This window comes from Notechis scutatus, chromosome Z, assembly GCF_049901735.1.
Source record: "Notechis scutatus isolate UNSWTSFEM ecotype Mainland chromosome Z, rNotScu1.2, whole genome shotgun sequence".
Taxonomy (NCBI): domain Eukaryota; kingdom Metazoa; phylum Chordata; class Lepidosauria; order Squamata; family Elapidae; genus Notechis; species Notechis scutatus.
In genome coordinates this window covers 81079075-81098105 of record NC_142025.1, presented here as the reverse complement: position 1 = coordinate 81098105, position 19031 = coordinate 81079075, and the positions used below count along the sequence as shown (strand labels likewise).

The 19031-nt window shown below is 35.1% G+C and overlaps 1 protein-coding gene across 9 annotated transcripts in view; it reads left to right on the top strand.

The window, feature by feature from the left end:
• EPHA5 (EPH receptor A5) overlaps positions 1 to 19031 on the top strand; it is a 195331-nt gene that overhangs the window by 151427 nt on the left and 24873 nt on the right. For 4 of the 9 annotated variants that reach the window (XM_087947072.1, XM_087947073.1, XM_087947065.1 and 1 more), the window contains 6 exons: positions 9718 to 9820; positions 10372 to 10439; positions 11463 to 11588; positions 12147 to 12332; positions 16508 to 16569; positions 18239 to 18448. In XM_087947072.1, the coding sequence (XP_087803198.1) occupies positions 9718 to 9820; positions 10372 to 10439; positions 11463 to 11588; positions 12147 to 12332; positions 16508 to 16569; positions 18239 to 18448 (755 nt within the window). Of the gene's footprint in view, positions 1 to 9714; positions 9821 to 10371; positions 10440 to 11462; positions 11589 to 12146; positions 12333 to 16507; positions 16570 to 18238; positions 18449 to 19031 lie in introns of all 9 variants that reach the window. The other 5 variants (XM_087947071.1, XM_087947069.1, XM_026678276.2 and 2 more) reach the window with 2 other exon arrangements.

Genomic DNA, 19031 nt, shown 5'->3' with positions numbered 1-19031 from the left:
CTTTTGGCCCAGAAGACAGAGGCAAAAGGCTTTTGACATAGAGAACAGACTCCTTTCTATTTTATCAGTTTGTTTACATCAGCTCCCTTAAACTCCAAAATACTAGTCTGATATTGTCCTGCATTATAATAAATTCAAGTAAGACATGGTCACTCGCCCCCAGAGTTCCTGGAACTTCCACTACCTCAGCTATTTCATCTCTATTAATAAGAATTAATCCTTTGAGCCAGTGATTTACTTCTAAAATATTTTGTTCCCACATTGGATATTGATCTTCAGTTGGAAATATAGATTAGTTCACCACCTATGCTTCTAACTCTTTGGCTATCCTCCCTAGTTGCTCTTTGTCCATTGAAATTGTTTTCAGAATCTCAGTAGTGTCATTTGTCCCAACATGAAAAAGGAGAAAGGAGTAGTGATTATTTTGTGAGAATTTCTCTCACACATCTTTAATCTTAGCATCTAGAAGGCAATATACTGTACTTTCCTAAAGAATTTGCCCAGTTGGTTCTGTTCCTTTAAGTACTGAATCTCCAGTCACCAACACATGCTCTTTTTCCTTTGAGGAAATCTAAGCTACTTTACTTCTTATCACTGATACATTTAGCAAAGACTTTTCTTTAGATGTTTCCATGCTTCCTTCCTGGGGGAAGATATGAAATCAATTACTCGGTTTAAAAGAGAACAGGAGTTGTCCTCCATAGGTAGGAATGTACACATTGCATTCATTTTGCGTATAAAAAGGTGGTTCAAGTTGTGGGCCATATAATAATAAGACTAGGGGCCTGGCTTCAAAATACTTAGTGATTGCAAATATGTATTGAACTCTGGAATGATGAAATCTATATGTCTATGTGCATATTAAACCATTCTTGATTTTTTGGGAATATGTATCTGGGCAGCGGGTTCTTTATATGAGAAGGAATAGGAGGTTAAGTCCAAAGTTTATAATAATTAAAATTCAGGAATTTCTTCTAAAAATGTAGTTTTTCTGAATTTCTAAACATAAAAACTTTTATAAATGTCATTCTACCAATACAGTTTGAAAAGAAAAATAAAAGCAGAATGATGGCTTAGCAATTGTCAGTTATGTCAATTTTTCAAAGCATATTACTTTAGTGTTATTATCTATTTTCTTGATAACCAAATGGAGTGACCGGATTAAATAAATAGTAGTAGCAGTGCAATTTATTAAGAACAGGAGACATTTGTGATGCGCATACCCTATAAAGTATGCAAGAATGTAGAATCTTCCTTTTACTTCCTTCTGGGTGGGTTAGGACCCTTTCTGTCTTTTGTGATTTATCTGCATTGCTTGATTGCTCTGTTTACAACCATTTTGTAAGGCAGAAATAAAAGATGTTACCTTTTATTAATCCCCAATTCATCATCAAACTGCCTGCATGAAAAAAATAAAAAATAAAGTTTAATCCCTAATTATTCCAGGCATAGCTGTAAAAAGTCCAATCTGGAATGTTAGAAAATAGCTGCCATATCTAGAATATGTCATGTTGTCAATTTTATAAAGATGGTATTGCCAAAAACATTCTGGGCATTGTTAAAATAAATGTGCTATATATTTCTCATGAAGCATGACATTAAAGAATGTAATATGCAATAACGACAATACCAGACCATACTATTGCACTGACTGCAACCATTTTTTATACTGCAGCATTGCTTCCTACTCTCTAGAAAATTCCAGCAAATTCCAAGGTGTTCCCAACTGGAATTACATGGGATATGAATTCAATCTTCATGAGTCTATAAATGACATCATGTTTTTGTAAGGAGACAAGGGAAAGCTTGTCCTCAGTATTTCAGAAGTTGATTTATTCATCCTTTGTTCACTTACTGGTTAGCATTATTTATTATTTGCGACTAAAGTATTATCACTTATTGGAAAATTTCAGCAGAATGGGATTACAGATTTCTTTCATGTTTCTATTTAAAAGGTTGAGGAAGATCTCCAACTTTAGTTCCTGGAGTAAAATGCATTCTAACATTGTTAAAGGAGATGGCAATTATATATTCTTTATTTTTGACTTCTGTTTAATTTCATTTATTTATTATATTTTAATCTATTAAATAAGAACATTCTTTTGGTAGTTTAAAATTCTCAAACAAAGAAAAAATACCACAAAACACATTAATAAATAGCATAAGAGAAAGAGTACAAAAATCATGTCATTTATAAAAAATGTGCCTCGTTTTCTTTGTGATGCAAAGCTATATATTAGGAAAACAGCTACTGCAAAAAGCAACAGTGTTTTTGTATACTCTTCCCCCTCAATGCAGTATTCTTAGTATATATTTTTGTGTCTTGATGTCATAAATGATTGGTATTTAGTATTGCAGCAATAGTAGCCATTATACAATGAGAAAGAGGAAGTGTGTAGTGTAGCTACAATTTTTAGTGTCATTTTGTGTATTAGTTATACAGAACAAATGTAAAGCAACATTATATAAAGATCCTGCTATTCATGCAACAATTGAATTAAAGTTGTTAGAATAAATAAATCTTTTTCTGAGAACTTCAGTTCAACTACAGACATTTCCACATGCTGTGGAAGCTTATAAAACTCATGCAATTGTGTATCATTTAAATTACTGCTTGAATGAAACAGTAGAGCATTCCCTTCTCACCCAATCATCAGGAGATGTTCTGTGTATTTATTCAATTGCTATTATTATTATAATTTGCATCTGCAAATAATAAATCTACCTCATTGCTCAGCAATTAATCTTCTTATATTAAAAATGTTGTGAAGGTACCATAACATGCCATGTAATAGACTGTCTCCATGTCATTAGACTGTGCTTGTGGCTGAAAAGAGAGTCATTAAACAAAATGTGTATATTTTAGAATTCAGAAACTAGGACTTGAGTGGAATGGGAGAACTCAGCGTGGTCAGCTCAGCACAGCTAGCTTACCACTGCCAAATCATCACAGGACGAATCAACCCAGTCAATTTGCCATGGGGCTATTGGCCATGGGAAGCCAGAGGGAGAGCTAGACAGAGTGGGTGGGTAGAATACAGAGGTGGGTGGTATCTATCCCACATTTTTCTACCTTATTAAGAAGCAAAATATGATTTATTTATTTGCAACCTGTCTATATTATTTTTACAAATAATTCAAGGTGGCAAACATATCCAAAACATCATCTTCCTATTTTTCCCACAAAAATAACTATGTGATTATGATGTCTCCCTTGGATGATTCCCCAGATTCCTGCTCAGATGTCAGCACAGGGGAGGATGAGCCCATTCCTGGCACATCAGGAACTGAATTGATTGATGGCTCTGAACGGCCATCCCGAAGATATTTGGAGAAGGCTTCAGCTGGGGAAATCTTACATACAGTAGCAAACGACCAGCAAAGAGGAGGAGGAACTGTCTTCTGCACCTAATCTGAGAACATATAGGGCAGAGAAAGGCAGGAGCAGTGGAAGTCAGCCAGACTACTCAAGAGGAGAAAGCCCCACTCTTCTAGAGGGACTGCACCAGAAAGTTGACTATTTATCATAGCAGACAGATAGAGGCATTTCTGGGAACAATGTGTTTTCTAGCTGTGTGTTTTTGGTTGTCGGATTTCCTGCTTCACTCTGGATTGACACCTTATTTGGAATTAATTCATGTCTTATTTATTTATTTATTTATTTATTTATTTATTTGATTTGTCAATTGTTTACAAGATAATAAGTACAAGTGTATACATAGTTGTTAATATATGAAATGGGTACATATAAGAAAAATAAAAGAATAAGAGAAACAATAGGACAGGGACGGTAGGCACGATGGTGCGCTTATGCACGCCCCTACAGACCTCTTAGGAAAGGGGTGAGGTCAATAGTAGACAGTCTAAGGTTAAAGTTTATGGGGTTTGGGGAAGAGACTACAGAGTCGGGTAGAGTATTCCAGACATTGACCACTCTATTGCTGAAGTCGTATTTCCTGCAATCAAGTTTGGTGCGGTTTACTTTGAGTTTGTATCTGTTGTGTGCTCTTGTGTTGTTATGGTTAAAGCTGAAGTATTCATTGACAGGTAGGACATTGCAATGTATGATTTTATATACCATGCTTAAGTCGGACCGAAGACGGCGTAATTCAAGGTTTTCTAGTTTTAGAATTTTGAGTCTGGTGGCATAAGGTATTCTACAACGAGTAGAAGAGTGGAGAACTCTTCTTGTGAAATACTTCTGGACTTTCTCAATTGTGCTAATATCACATACGTAATAAGGATTCCAGACTGATGAACTGTATTCGAGTATTGGTCTAGCAAATGTTTTGTATGCTCTGGTTAGTAGTGAGATATTACCAGAGAAAAAGCAACGTAGGATTAGGTTAACAACTCTTAATGCCTTTTTGGCTATGTAGTTGCAGTGGGCTCTAGCACTTAGATCATTAGAGGTGAGTATTCCCAGGTCCTTTACAGAGCTTGGGTCGTCAACAAGATCTTGACTATTCAGTTTGTATTTTATTTTCTGATTTTTTTTACCAATATGTAAGACAGAGCATTTATTTGTTGAGATTTGAAGTTGCCATATGTTAGACCATTCAGATACATAGTCTAGGTCTTTTTGTACATAGTCTATGTCTTGGAGACTCTCCATTTTTCTTGTCTCATGAGCTCTCTTGTGTGTGGATTTAAGTTTGTATGGTAGAATTATTTTGTTTGAGCAACTTTCAGTTGCTTTGTGGACTATTGGGCCATTGCTTTGTGAACTAATCTTGGGCTTCTCATAGCTGGACTTAATTGGGACATTTCTGAGTTTTGGTGAAGGGAATTGCTTCGGAATATTAATAAACTCACTAAACCACAGTCATGTGTCAGTGAGCGGGGCAGCACAGTGATGGGGTGATTATATTATATTTTCATTTAGGATAATAATTATAATTAATATATTATTTATATAATTAATGTTATATATATTAATATAATGTGTTATTCAGCTTAGCAATAAAAATGAAATACTAGATAAGGACATTAATCACCATAAAAATAAAATATAATATAATAAATATAATAAATCAGGGTACCACATTTACCAAAGTAAGGAAAAATTAATTTCCTTGCCTTCTAGGGAAGCGATAACAAATTGAAGATTGCTTTGCTAAGAGTGGAGCTGATGACCACTGCTGAATAAAGAGCCAATATGCATACTAATTGATTCTTTGTGATTCCTTTCCTGACAAAGAGAGGATTTGGAATTTTCCATAAGTGCTCCACACAGTTGGTCCTCACAAGGAGATTGCAATACACCTGGGATATGACGGATACCATTTTAGCTCAAAATATGGTCACTACCTTTATGACACAGGTTGAGCATATTTCCTTTTCTAATCACATTTGGAAATTGCTTCTTAACAGCTTTTCAAATATTAGGATGAATGGCCAAATTTTAAAATACCAGATTAATTTCCTTCAATACTTAGTGAAATAAATTGTAAATAAATATTTAAAGACTTAAATTGAAGATGGGGTGGGAAGTAAAGAGCAAAAGGATGATTAGAATATTTATTTTGGAAACTTGTAAATGCACTAGAGATACAAATCGGTTTCAATTTAGATGTTGAAATTAATTATAAAAATCCTTCCTTTTGGAAAATACCATTATTTTGAAAAATTTTTAAAAAAACCTAAAATGGTACTTTGAACTTTGACCACTAAAGAGTAGCAGATTATATAAAGAGTAGATTTAAAGGAGAAAAACATTTAATTTTGACTAATACAGAACACAGGCCTTTATGATATTTGTCTTTATGAATAGGCTGTGTCTAAAAGATGTTATAAAAAAGAAACAAGTTTTACTATAGAAAACTGAGGTTGATCTGAAAGTGGATTTAAAAATAACAGGGTACAAGAATATATGGAAAAGATAATGTATTGGAAATACAAGTGAATAAACAGATCTGCGAACACCTAGAAACATAAAGTTATAACTAGAAGCCATGAGTTTGTTAAAAACAGACTTTGTCAAACCAATCTTACTACATGCTTTGACAAAATGACTAAATTAGTAGACCAGTGAAATGCTATAAACATAGTATTCTTAGATTTCAGTAAGGCATTCGACAAAGTAGACCACAAACTACTTTTGGTAAGCTAAAAAAGTGTGAGATAGACAGCCTCACCACCAAATAAATTTGTAACTGGCTGACAAATCATACATACACAATGAGTAGTCCTTAATGGTACTACATCTACATGGAGGAAAGTAAGCAGTGGAGTACCACAAGTTTCCATCTTGGGCCTAGTTAATAAATGACTTAGCTGAGGAAATAGAAGGAGAACTCATCAAATTTGCAAATGACACTAAGCTAGGAGGAATAGCCAACACCCCAGAAGACAAGCTCAGGATCCAAAAAGGTCTTGACAGACTTGAACAATAGACCCTATCCAAGAAAATGAAATTTAATGTAGAGAAAAGCAAGGTTTTATACCTAGGCAGGAAAAGCGAAAGGTATAAGTACATATTAGGTCAGGGGTCTTCAAACTTGACAGCTTTAAGACTTGTGGACTTCAACTCCCAGAATTCCTCCTCCAGTCATGTTAGCTCAGGAATTCTGGGAGTTGAAGTCCACAAGTCTTAAACTTGCTAAATTCAGACATGATATTCTTCCGATTAAAATCGAATTCGATTTTTTTGGGAATCGCCCCCTTTCCCCCTTCTTCTCCTCCTTCCCCTCCTCAGAGGCCCCGAGTCAGGAGTTGCTACCGCTGGCGCGGCTCTGCGTGGCTCCAGTCCCGCGTTGCCTCAGGAAGGGAAAGGCAAAAGGAAGAGCCGCGGCGGTGCTTTGCAACGGCAGCAGCGGCTCCTGGTTTAGCCTTTCCCTTCCCGAGGCAACGCAGGACTGGAGCCGCACTGAGCCGCGCCGGCGGTAGCAACTCCTGACAGCCCCAGCCAGATACCTGAGCGGAGCCCGGGCGGTGCGAGCGGAGGCCGCTGAGCGGCAGGAAAAGGGAGCTGGGCAGCGATTTCTTGGGCGCGGTGGGGGTCTCTTTTGGCCGGCCCCGATTTTTTTTTCAGAGGGGAATATCATGCCTGTAAATTTGAAGACCCTTGTATTAGGTGAAAACGGGTTCAGAAACAGTAACTGTGACAGGGACCTTGGAGTCCTAGTGGACAATCACTTAAACATGAGCCAGCAATGTATGGCAGCTAAGTATTACTAAAATTATACTTGTGATGAAGGGGGAAATCATTGTTATATATAGCATTTCTTTATCTTTACTGTATTTCTATCTCTATTTTCATGTTTTTCTTTTCTATTTTTTTTCTTCATCTTCTATTTTTATTTTTTTATATTTTTGTCTGTAATGTTTTTCTCTTTTGAATTGTAAAGGTTAATGAAATTAAAGTAAATAAAGAGCAATCAGTTTCTTGTAAGTCCCAAAAGTAAACTTTTTAAACCTTTGGACACTCTAACATGTTATAAGAGTAATGCTTTGGACATTCCCACATTCTACATATCTTAATATATTTAAAAAATTCAAAAGAAAATATTGTGGATGATCTCTCAAATAGCTCTCTTGAAAACCAGGTCCGTTTTCTTTTTCCTGTTCTGAAGTGTTTCTATTATACCTGTTTGGGACTAGAATTCTATAAACTTAGAAATTAGTACTTGAACTTTGTTTATCTCTCCTGTTTATCTTTTTTCTTTTTTGCCTTGTGTTTCAGAGGCATAAGGATCCATTTTGTGAGATAATCTTGAATGGAATAAAAATAAGAATACATGTTGATTTCATGGAAGCATTCCTGTAGTTTCCTTGGTACTGATCTGGAAGCAGCTTACAGTTGGCTTTTTCAATATTTTATTTTTAAATACCACAATATAAGCTACAGCTGAAATATTTTCTGGTGATTTTCTATCCAAATATTAACAAGGTCCAATCTTGGTTTATTATATAAATGGTGAAACAGATCTAAATGTATTTGAAACCTTTGAAATTATTTCAGATTTTGAAATTTCAGGGATTAATTCCCTGTACATTATGGATTTAACTGTATAAATAAATTAGGGTTGGGCAACCTGGGATTCTTCATATACTGTTGCATTCAATGAAGATGCAATGAATCTTCCATACCATCTTGTACATCTTATGGTGATAATAAAACAGTTAAATATCCTGGGTATAACCCAGGGGTGGGATTCTACCAGTTTGCACCTATTCGCTAGAACCGGTTGTTAACATTCTAAGCAGTTCAGAGAACCGGTTGTTAGAAGAAATTACTGGCCTAATCCTGTAAGGAAGGCAGGAAGGAAACATTCTGGTGTTGCTTACAGAAATTGCCTCTTCATTAACCCTTATTACATTCTTGGTAGGACTAGACTTTCTGTCTCAAGAACATCTCTGGAGTTTTTTTCCCTTCCTTTGCTGGTACCTTGCTTGTGTGGAGTGACCATTCAAAGTTACAATGGCACTGAAAAAAGTGACTTATGACCATTTTTCACACTTACGACTGTTGCAGCATCCCCACAGTCTTGAGAGGCAAGGTGAGGAGATGCGTGCCTCTATATGAGTGATATTGAGTTGGCCACATCCAGCCAATAACATGACCACCAAGCCATGCCCACCACCTAAGCCATGCCCACAGAACTGGTTGTTAAAAAATTTGAATCCCACCCCTGTGTATAACCATATTTATGATAGTAACATTAAATTAAATAGCATGTAGTTTTTGTCTGGCTCTGACTACTTTATGGAATGTGGCATAACCTAGTATTGTACATATCACTAAATCCAGAAAATAATTACACATTTCAAGAGAAAAATCTTCCCAGATTAGTATTGTCAGATGCATTGAAATATAGTGTCTACTTGGATGGTTGGGTATTGTAAGAATTATCTGAAGACAAGGCTGAGAAATGATTTCAGCTAATTTTTTGGAAAAGGTTTTTTTTTTTCTTCAAATGGAACTTGGTGGGTTTTCCATTCAGTCTCATTTGAGACTCCAAAAAAAAATGTTATGAAATGTCATCCCAATATCTTTCACAAGATGTGGCAGAAGTTCATTACTGTCGATAAACACAATGTGATTTATGACCACAATCGGGACCAGAATTTCTACTGCAAAGCAAGGCAGTTGTTAAGCAAGTTACACCTGATTTTATTATCTTTTTTTGCCATGGTTGTTAAGCAAATCACTGCAGTTATTAAATGACTCATGCAGTTGTTAAGTGAACTTGGCTTCCCTTGTTGACTTTGTTTATTGGAAGCCAGCTGAGAAGATTGTTAGTGACAATCACATGACCCCTGGACACTGCAAACATTATAAATTTTGATCACGTAGTTATGGGGATGCTATGACAGGCATAGGAGCAAAGACTAATCATAAGCTAATTTTTCAGTGCAGTTGTATCTTCAATTGTAAATAACTTGGAACTAAATTTGTGGATGATCTGTATAACAGATAAACAGAATTAAATATTAATAACTAAGTATTGGAGTTGTAAGTGCTTTCAATTTGGTAGACAAAACATTCTTTGCAATGTGTGGAGATGCTTATATATTTGCCCTGTTAAAAATTCCTTAAAGTAGCTGTACCTCCTTCCGGGATTACAGGGCTGTGTTTGATCATCATATTTTCTTTAAGTCTGTATTAAAGAATCTTGAGTTGGGTCTTTCTCCATTAGCTTCTAAGTTGAAGCCCCTCTGAGTCTTGGCAACAATTTTAACCATCATATCCCTTTTTGTTTCTCCTCTCAGCAGTAGTTGCATCTAGCGATCAGCGTCAGATCCCTATAATTGCTGTATCTGTTACTGTGGGAGTAATTCTTTTGGCTGTTGTAATTGGTTTCCTTCTCAGTGGAAGGTAAGAGAGAAAAAAACTATATTTTTTGTACCTTTCAACCCTTCTCTGTCTCTTCAGCTTTTACCTAGCCATACACTTTTGAACATATTTCCTGGCCAGCCAGATCTATGACAATGTAATGTTCAACAGACCCCAATCAGCATCTATAAAGCCACATACAATAGGCAACATATAAATTCCACACAGAGAACAGCACACACTCTGCTAGAAAGAAGTTGCCTTTGGGCTCCAGCACAAGTCCAAAAGCTCTCAAGGCAAAACCTCTGTATCTGGTGACTGACCCAGATTGGATCCTGCAGTGTAATGTTTAATGAAACCTTTGTTTTAGTGTGGAAATACTTTTGTCACTGTACTCTAACATGCTAATTTTCACAGCTCTCTTCTTACTAACTTTTAAGTGAACTTCCCATGCGTTTCATTTCATAGCTAACATTACTGCTCTATTTATTAAAGTAATAATGGCATATTTCTGTGCTGTACAGTATATAGATGTATGTATCTATGTTTTTTTTTCTCCTTTCGTTTTTTTAATTTTAAGTTTTCTGTAACAGGCGGTGTGGCTATAGCAAAGCCAAACAGGATCCTGAAGAAGAAAAAATGCACTTTCATAATGGCCACAGTAAGCAAAATTCATTGAATATGCTAGATAACAATCCTGTAAAAGCTGTTTTGTTTAGTTTTGTTGCTGATCTTTACAATGCACAATATACTGTTTAATATTTATGTGACACAATTTATAGAAATGGCAGAATAGATATCCTGAGCATCCAGTAAATCGTAAATCATTTCACATACACCAGGCAGGATAGGAATGGAGAGAGAAAAACCATCATATCCCCACTCTACAGAACTCCTGATTTGTTTGATTTGTTAGGAGGCTTTTTTCTGTATTGTTTTGTCTTTCTGAAATGGGTACAAAAGCTGCTGAAAAATGCTGAACTACTGATAAAAATATGTCCCATTACCTAATTACCAGCATCATAAAGAAATAAGTAGTCTTATTTCTAATATTACAGATATACTGCAAATAACTCTTAATTCCAATTTACAGCTTAATGTCCAATTTATTACATTTTAAGTTATTACTAAAACATATATTTGAAATATATTCAGTAATGCATTACAGATTTTTTTCCCAGTATATACAAGACTAATAGCCAAATTTCTGAAGCAAGAAGTTTAGTAGGGTTCATCTTCAAAATCATAGTTCCCCCTATAAATAAAAAAGGGGAAAAAACCAATGTTTCACTGAAGTACAGCCTGATACCTGCAGTATTTATGAAAAACATTCCCTAATAAAATTTGTTGTTAGTTGCAAAGTCGTATCTGATCCATCGTGACCCCATGGACAACGTTCCTCCAGGCCTTTCTGTCCTCTATCATCTTCTGAAGTCCATTTAAGCTCATGCCGACTGCTTCAGTGACTCCATCCAGCCACCTCATTCTCCTAATAAAACAGAGCTGCCTAATCAATTGTAATATGTTTCAGTCTTCTAATTCTCTTTAATCTGAATTATTGATTAAATTTTTTGGACTATCTGGTTTTTTTACCACATGGTGATTATGCTTTTTAAAGTTGCTGTTTCATTTTAATTTACATGCATACTGTAAAGAGAAATGTAATAAGTAATTTTATACACAGTTAAACTACCGGGAGTAAAGACCTATATTGATCCACATACCTATGAAGACCCTAATCAAGCTGTCCATGAATTTGCCAAAGAAATAGAAGTCTCATACATATCAATTGAGAGAGTTATTGGAGCTGGTGAGAAAATCTAAATGCTGCTTATCTCTCTTTTGCATGTATTAGAAGATTGTTGGAATGTGTTAACAAATATTCAGTGCAAATAGATTTCCAATAAATGAATTGAAAATAAATTTTATTTTAGATCCGTCACTGACAAAACTATTATTTATGAAAGCAAAATTAAGCTTTCTGTAGATAAAAGGATTCACTAAAGAGCTTTATGTATGGTGATGATTAATCAATATTAATTTAACATAAAGTAAAAATATGATCATGTGTCAGGAGCAATACAGTTTCTATTCATAAATAGAAATCTGGCTCAAATCTTCATTCAATGACAAAGTTCCTTGGATAACTTGGGTTGTCTCTTGGAGTTCAGATACTTTCAAAAAGAATTATGATTGACCTAGAATAAAAATACAGTCAATGAGGAATGTCAGTCCTTTGCTTTGAAGAAAAACCCTGAAATATTAATACATTTTTAGATTTATGTGCAAAAGTCATCAGGCATTATCACATTTTAGTTTTTATTCTTTTAATTGAGGGGGTGATTTTTTTTTTTTTTTTTTTTGGTAGGTGAATTTGGTGAAGTATGCAGTGGACGCTTGAAACTGCCTGGGAAATGTGAGTTGCCAGTGGCCATTAAAACCCTGAAAGTGGGCTACACTGAGAAACAAAGACGGGATTTCTTGGGAGAAGCAAGCATAATGGGGCAATTTGATCATGCCAACATTATACACCTGGAAGGCGTGGTAACAAAGAGTATGTACCTAATGCTAATGAATGTTTGATTATCTTTGTTTATACTAACTTTGTTTATAATATATACAACAATATCTTGATAGCATTAAATTTCAATAATGTCAATATATCTAATTGTAATATCTATAATGGGCAAGTTAATAAGTTATTGAACCATCCATTATGTCATCTCAAGCATTATTCATATTGTACTGCTTCAGGGTAGTCAAACAGGCTTGGAAGTCAGAATAAAATATTGGTTTCTTATGAAAAGACTAATCCATGCATGCATTCCTCCCTCCTTTATTTTCAGGTTAGGATCTGGCCAGGGAGTGATTCTGTTTTTCACCCCAAATAGCAGCATCCTTCTCTGTTCTTAAACAGAAAGCTTAGGATGGAAAGAAATAAGAAATCATAAGAAATATAATATTGTCTCCAAAAAACACATAATAGGATGTTTTTCTTAGCACATTATATAACTTCCCTTAGATTCTCATACATTGCACTGAACATTTTCCTGACCTTAATCTTACATCCAATGATGTCATACAGCAGCAGGGGTACATGCTATGCCAGGTTACAGTGTTGGCTTTATAAATATGAACTTCAGCACAATGTGCTTAGTAATCACAAATGATCAATTTAAACAAAGGTCTTTTTCACTGATTGAAAAATTTCTAGAAAAATCTGAAATTCAATAGGAAAGCAAGTAGAAATGGCAGATTTTCTGAATTTGTGACCTTGACTTCATGATAAGGGTCTGGTGGTGAATTAAACAAGCTAAAAATACTTGGCTGCTACTGCTGCTGCTGCTAAAAAGAACATTCATCTTGAAACTCCCATTCCTAACAGCATGTGATTCAATTGAATTCTTTTAAGACAGTTGCAAAAATAAAATGGGCAAGAAAGGGGGACATTCTATTCAGTTTTTTGAAGACAGACTAAATATAAATATGATTAATGGGTAGCTTCTTTGGAATAAGTGAATTATAGCTTCCTTCCTGTGTATTTGTCCCTTTAGTAATGAAAGTTAATGTTAAGAAGTCTGCATAGTAATTAAATTGTAAGTCGAGGACTATTGGTAATTAGGGCAAAATTAGACCACTTTGGTTTTGTGGTTTAGGCACCAAGCTAGAAAACAAGAAACTGTGAGTTTTAGTCCTACCTTAGCGATGAAGACTAGCTGATTGACTTTGGGCCAGTCACTATGTCTAAACTGTGGAAAAAATAGGGGGAGGAAAGAATAGTAGATACTGTATGTTGACCATCTTCAATTATTTGTTAAAACTAATAAAGGTGAGATTTTTAAAAAGCATACTTTCATTTTATAAATATTCTCATAATGGACAAAATTTGCTTTTTTTTTTTTTCAACTGATATATTTCCAATCTTTACTTTCATGTCTGTCTTTTATCATTCTTTGATATTTATAGTTCTTTGATATCTATGGAATTTAGAGGCATCTTACAAATAACAACTTTCAAGTGCCCTCTGCTTTTTAGAAATAAATTGCTAGTGATGAAATTGTGTGGATTGACTCTTAGAATGTAATACAGCAGCTTTGGAATAAGCAGATTGAGAATGGATAAGGCTCATTTAAAACTTCACTCCTCCTTTCTATGTGCTATTTTAATTATAGTCACTTCGAGTGCTTTTTAATGCTATATATACTAAGAGGTGACAAAATGTAACTTTAAAGACGAAATATGATACCTAAGTGTGGATTTCATATTGATTGTATTGATTGTGTATGTGCTTACATGAACATTTCTTTCTCTTTTTCTGAAGAAACTTTTATTTGCTATTGTTTCTAAAATATTGCTATTGTTTCTAAAACATTCCAAATTAGTTTTTATTATTGTATTTATAGAGAGAATATGATGTTTTCACTTCAACTCTTCTATTAGTAAATATATGTATTACTAAAAAGGAATTACAAAGGTTAAGTTAAAACAGACAGTTTAGCTGAAAGCCATTTAAACCATCAATTGCTAGGCAAATGGGGAAAATAGGTTTTAACAGAATATCAGTTAAACTAAATGGGATTTCATGCATGGCTTGTTTTACATATTTTTGCATGCATAAATGATAAGTGAGTTTATACTACCTGAGACTTCTCAGGAAACAACAATTGAATGAAAAACTGCTGGTGACCTTCTATCACTGCAACATAAAGAGTGTTTTAACTTACTGCACTTGTATATGGTTTGCTGAATGGTACAGTGGCAGATAGGACAGCGCACCAGAGGGTTAATGTCATTCTCCAGAGGATCATTGGTTGCCCTCTCCCCTCTTGGTTTGTCAAGTCTTATCTGGGTTCCTGCATATGAGTTTTGTTATCTTTTGAAACCTCCAATTCCTTATCCTGCCCTGTCTCATTAATTGCTTCAGCGTGGTTTGTGTTGGTTTTTATTTATGTACTTTGGGTTTGAACTGAATTTCTTCTCCTTAAAAACTGTTCTTGGGAGAGTTTTTTTCTCCAGCAGATGATAACTGGACATTGGGGGTCAAGTTGAAGGTATTAAAGGGACTTTACCTACTTCTGTGACTTTGTTGCTTTTGTGCCACGCCCCGGGTCATCACACAGAGGCAATATTGTATCCAAAACTTGATTGATCCAAAACTAAAATCTGGTAAATCAGGGATTTATTGTTATAGTGGGATAAATGTGGATTAAACACACAAAAAATGTCATTAGGAAATAGCAGCAAATTATTTATTTATTTATTTATTGGGTTTGTATTGCCTATTATTTGCCATGGCGACTAAGGGCGGCTTACAACATATAAAACCACAATTTAAAACAATAAAACTCATAAAATCAAATAAATTAATATAGTAAAATCACCCCCCTCTCTCCCTCACAGCGACAGCAGATTACATGAGCCATTTAATGGGCTCCATCCTGCTCTGGGTTCCCCAGCCCACTGCAGTCCACCTGTTTATATTCTCCAGTTGAATGTGTGTGTCATACAGAAGTTTGTAAGCATGTTTTTATATATACAGGTAGTCCTTGATTTAGAATGGATAATTTAGTGACTATTTGAAGTTATGACAGACGTCCCCCAAAATATTTATGACTTGGTTTCAAATTATAGCTACTATAGGTCCCCCAGGGTCATTCACTCTTATGAATGACTGTAGGGCATTCAATGGCCTCCTGCCTATTCTTACCATCCTGCCTGGCTGCTTTGTCACCTCACGGGATTCCACATACTCTTTCCCACCTAGGCAACAATCATTCATATCAAAGCTCTCCAGAACCTAGGAGATCAGATAGGGAAGAAGAACAGGGTGCTTTGTTGCTGAGTCACATAGCACAACCACAAGCAGACATCTTTTTCTTAGTGAAAAATAATGCTGGCACAGCTCTCAAGGTTTGTTTTCCTTGCTAATGCTCGACATAGCTTTGTCAGCATGAGCTTTGCTTGTGTTATGCCAGCAAAGGTAAAGCTGGCAGAGCTAAGAATAGCCTTAACAAAGAAAAGAAATCATCTATTTTCTTTTCCTCTAACTAATGTCACTAACACTAGTGAAAACTAACACTGGTATAACCATGACTAGCATTAGCAAGGGGAAAAATACAGAATGAAAAATAATGCTGGCAAAGCTCTCAGTTTGCTTGTGGGTTTGGGCAATGTGGCCCAGCAATGAAACAGCCTATTCTCCTTCCCTATTTCATACTCCTGAGTTCTGGAGATCTTCAAAATGTGTCCACTGGCCTCTTATGATGCTGCAACAGTCGTAAGTGTGAAAAATGGTCATAAGTCACTTTTTTCAGTGCCATTGTAACTTTGAATGGTCACTCCACACAAGCAAAGTACCAGCAAAGGAGGGGGAAAAAACTCCAGAGATGTTCCTGAGACATAAAGTCTAGTCCTGCCAAGAATGTAATAAGGGTTAACGGAGAGGCAGTTTCTGTAAGCAACACCAGAATGTTTCCTTCCTGCCTTCCTTACAGGATTAGGCCAGTAATTTCTTCTAATAACGGGTTCTCCCAACTGCTTAGAATGTTAACAACCGATTCTAGCGAATAGGTGCAAACTGGTAGAATCCCACCCCTGCTTATACATATCTCCTCTGTTATGTATAAGCAGAGTAAAAAAGTTAAACTTTATGCTATATATGCAAAAACACATTAGTCACCTGCTGTTCCAGGAGCTACAGGTGATGGGTTTTTGATCTACTTTATCCAGGTAAACCAGTCATGATTGTAACTGAATATATGGAAAATGGATCCTTGGATACATTTTTAAAGGTAAGCTTCAAATGTATATGCATGTCAGGTATTAATCTCCCATTTTATAGTTTTTTTTTCCTGAAGTAGTGTGGTTTTCTTAAACAAAAGTCTTTTTCAGGTTAATCTCAGATCCTACTGATTTTGTGGATGTGTTCATCATGCAGTTTTCTTAGCAACTGAGTAATTCAGTATTGCCTTCTAAGGTGTTTTTGATTTTCCCAGTGATAGCCTTGGTTTTTTACATTCAGTAATCTCCTATACAGTATGTTGACATACATAAGGGAAGAAACCTAAATGCTATAGTACAAAAATGTTTATGACTACATGTTATTGGCATTTAACAATCATAGCAGTCATTCAGTTGGAGTTGATTGTGTTTTTTTTCCATCAATTATTTTCTTGAATTGCAGTCTCACTTTTCAAACCTGTTATTAACAATGCTGGTTCACAATCTGGAACCTAGTTCTGAAGTGCCAGTGGAAACAAAACTCCAGGGGAGTTGTTTAATTCAATAAAAACAATCTTGAACAGTTTTAAATTTCAACATATTTATCATGGAACACAACAGTACAGGATTTTTCTTATTCAAATATTTACTTCAAAAGTCCTTGGCTGTTGATAGTAAATTAAACCTTGCTTTTATATCCTCTGCTTGAACATGGCACTGAAAAAATAATTGTATTTTTTGTTAAACATTTTAATTGTTTCTTGCTGTTAGAATATTGAATTGAGCTTGTGAATTAGAATTAATAGAGTTTTTCCATCATAGTATAATGTGTTCTGAAAGGTTGGTGCCAGTTAAAGCACAAACTACTGTTTTCTGCACAAACTAGTTTTGGGATAGCTCTTCCCACATTCTAAATAATATATGAGAACAATATTAATTCTGAAGGCTATGGATCTATTTACCCATTAGAGGGAATTCTTAACTCATCTTTCTTGTCAATTCCCAAGTTTCATGCCGTCTAAGAAAAATGTTAGCAACATTACTACTTACTACTTTTTAGGATTCTATAACTTTCTCTAACCCTAACCCCAGACAAAGTACAGGGATACGTTTCCCCATTTTGTTTAGCAGAGGACAAGTTAATGTACCAAACTCCAGGCTAGTGTATTTATTTGTTTTTTTCCCATTTGAGTGGAGTGAGAAGGAGAAAATATGTGTTATTGCAGAATTTGCAAAAATTGAGTTGCAGGTGATTTTTTTTTCTGTGTTCCAGATTAACAGAAGACATAATAAGTCTGGTGGGTTTCAAGTCCTGGAAAAACATTATATCAGTTTATAAAACATAACAATTTCAGAATATCTTGTTGTTCCTCCTTTTTCTGGGAAGTGGATAGCTGCTCCCCTACTGCATCAATTGAAAGTAGACATAGAAATTGCCATCCTAAAGAACTAAATAAATGGAGTGCAGAAGTAAATGTACCCATTTGCCAATATTTTTCTGAAGCTTTAACCCCTATTTCATTTTTAATTGATCTGGTTATTAAATTATATCAGAATCTGGCTTTTTTTGCTGGTTAATGCCTGTAAACATCTTAATAACAATCTTAGATTGTCTTAAGTTGCTCCTGAGGGTTTTGAACATATTATGAAAATATACTGTGATATTTCCAGCATTTCCTTTGTCAGAATCAAGATTTAGCCATTTTTTTTTGTAATTTTGCAATTCTATACTTTTTACAGAAGAATGATGGGCACTTTACTGTAATTCAGTTGGTTGGTATGCTCCGAGGAATAGCATCTGGGATGAAGTATTTGTCTGACATGGGATATGTACATAGAGACTTAGCTGCCAGAAATATCTTAATCAACAGTAATTTAATGTGTAAAGTGTCAGACTTCGGACTTTCCCGAATTCTTGAAGATGATCCCGAAGCTGCTTACACAACAAGAGTAAGTTTCTTGTGAGCATTTATTTATGTACTGCAGAACCAAAGTAGGAGGGCAAACTTGGGGCATACTTCAGCCAACTTGTGTAGGTTGTGTTGGCTGCTCTAAAGTTTGGGAAATGGTCCTGAACCAGCTACCAATAGCCAATCTCTTAGCTTGTCAATCAGAAATATGCTCTAGAATAAATACAGAAACAAAATATAGATCAGCAAGAACATAATAGGTTTTGTAAAATCCTCACAACAAGAATAGCTCCATTGTGTGAGCAATCTGTATTAATGAGCACCCATATAAACTATTGCCCCTCTTTCTGGCAATCACAATATCTTCTGGCAATCACAGTATCTGGCTGTGATTCTATAGATCTTTGTTTATGCTGAACATTAGCTCTTATATATTAATATTTACACCATTTATCCAATTAAGTTCAGTTAGCTGGAGAACCAAGGTATTTCAAAATGTAACATGGAATATGTATATAACTTCTTGAATTCCACATACCTTACAAAATTGACATATTTTCATCATATATGTACCACAGTATCATGTACTCCTTATATATATATATATTACTACTGTTATCTAT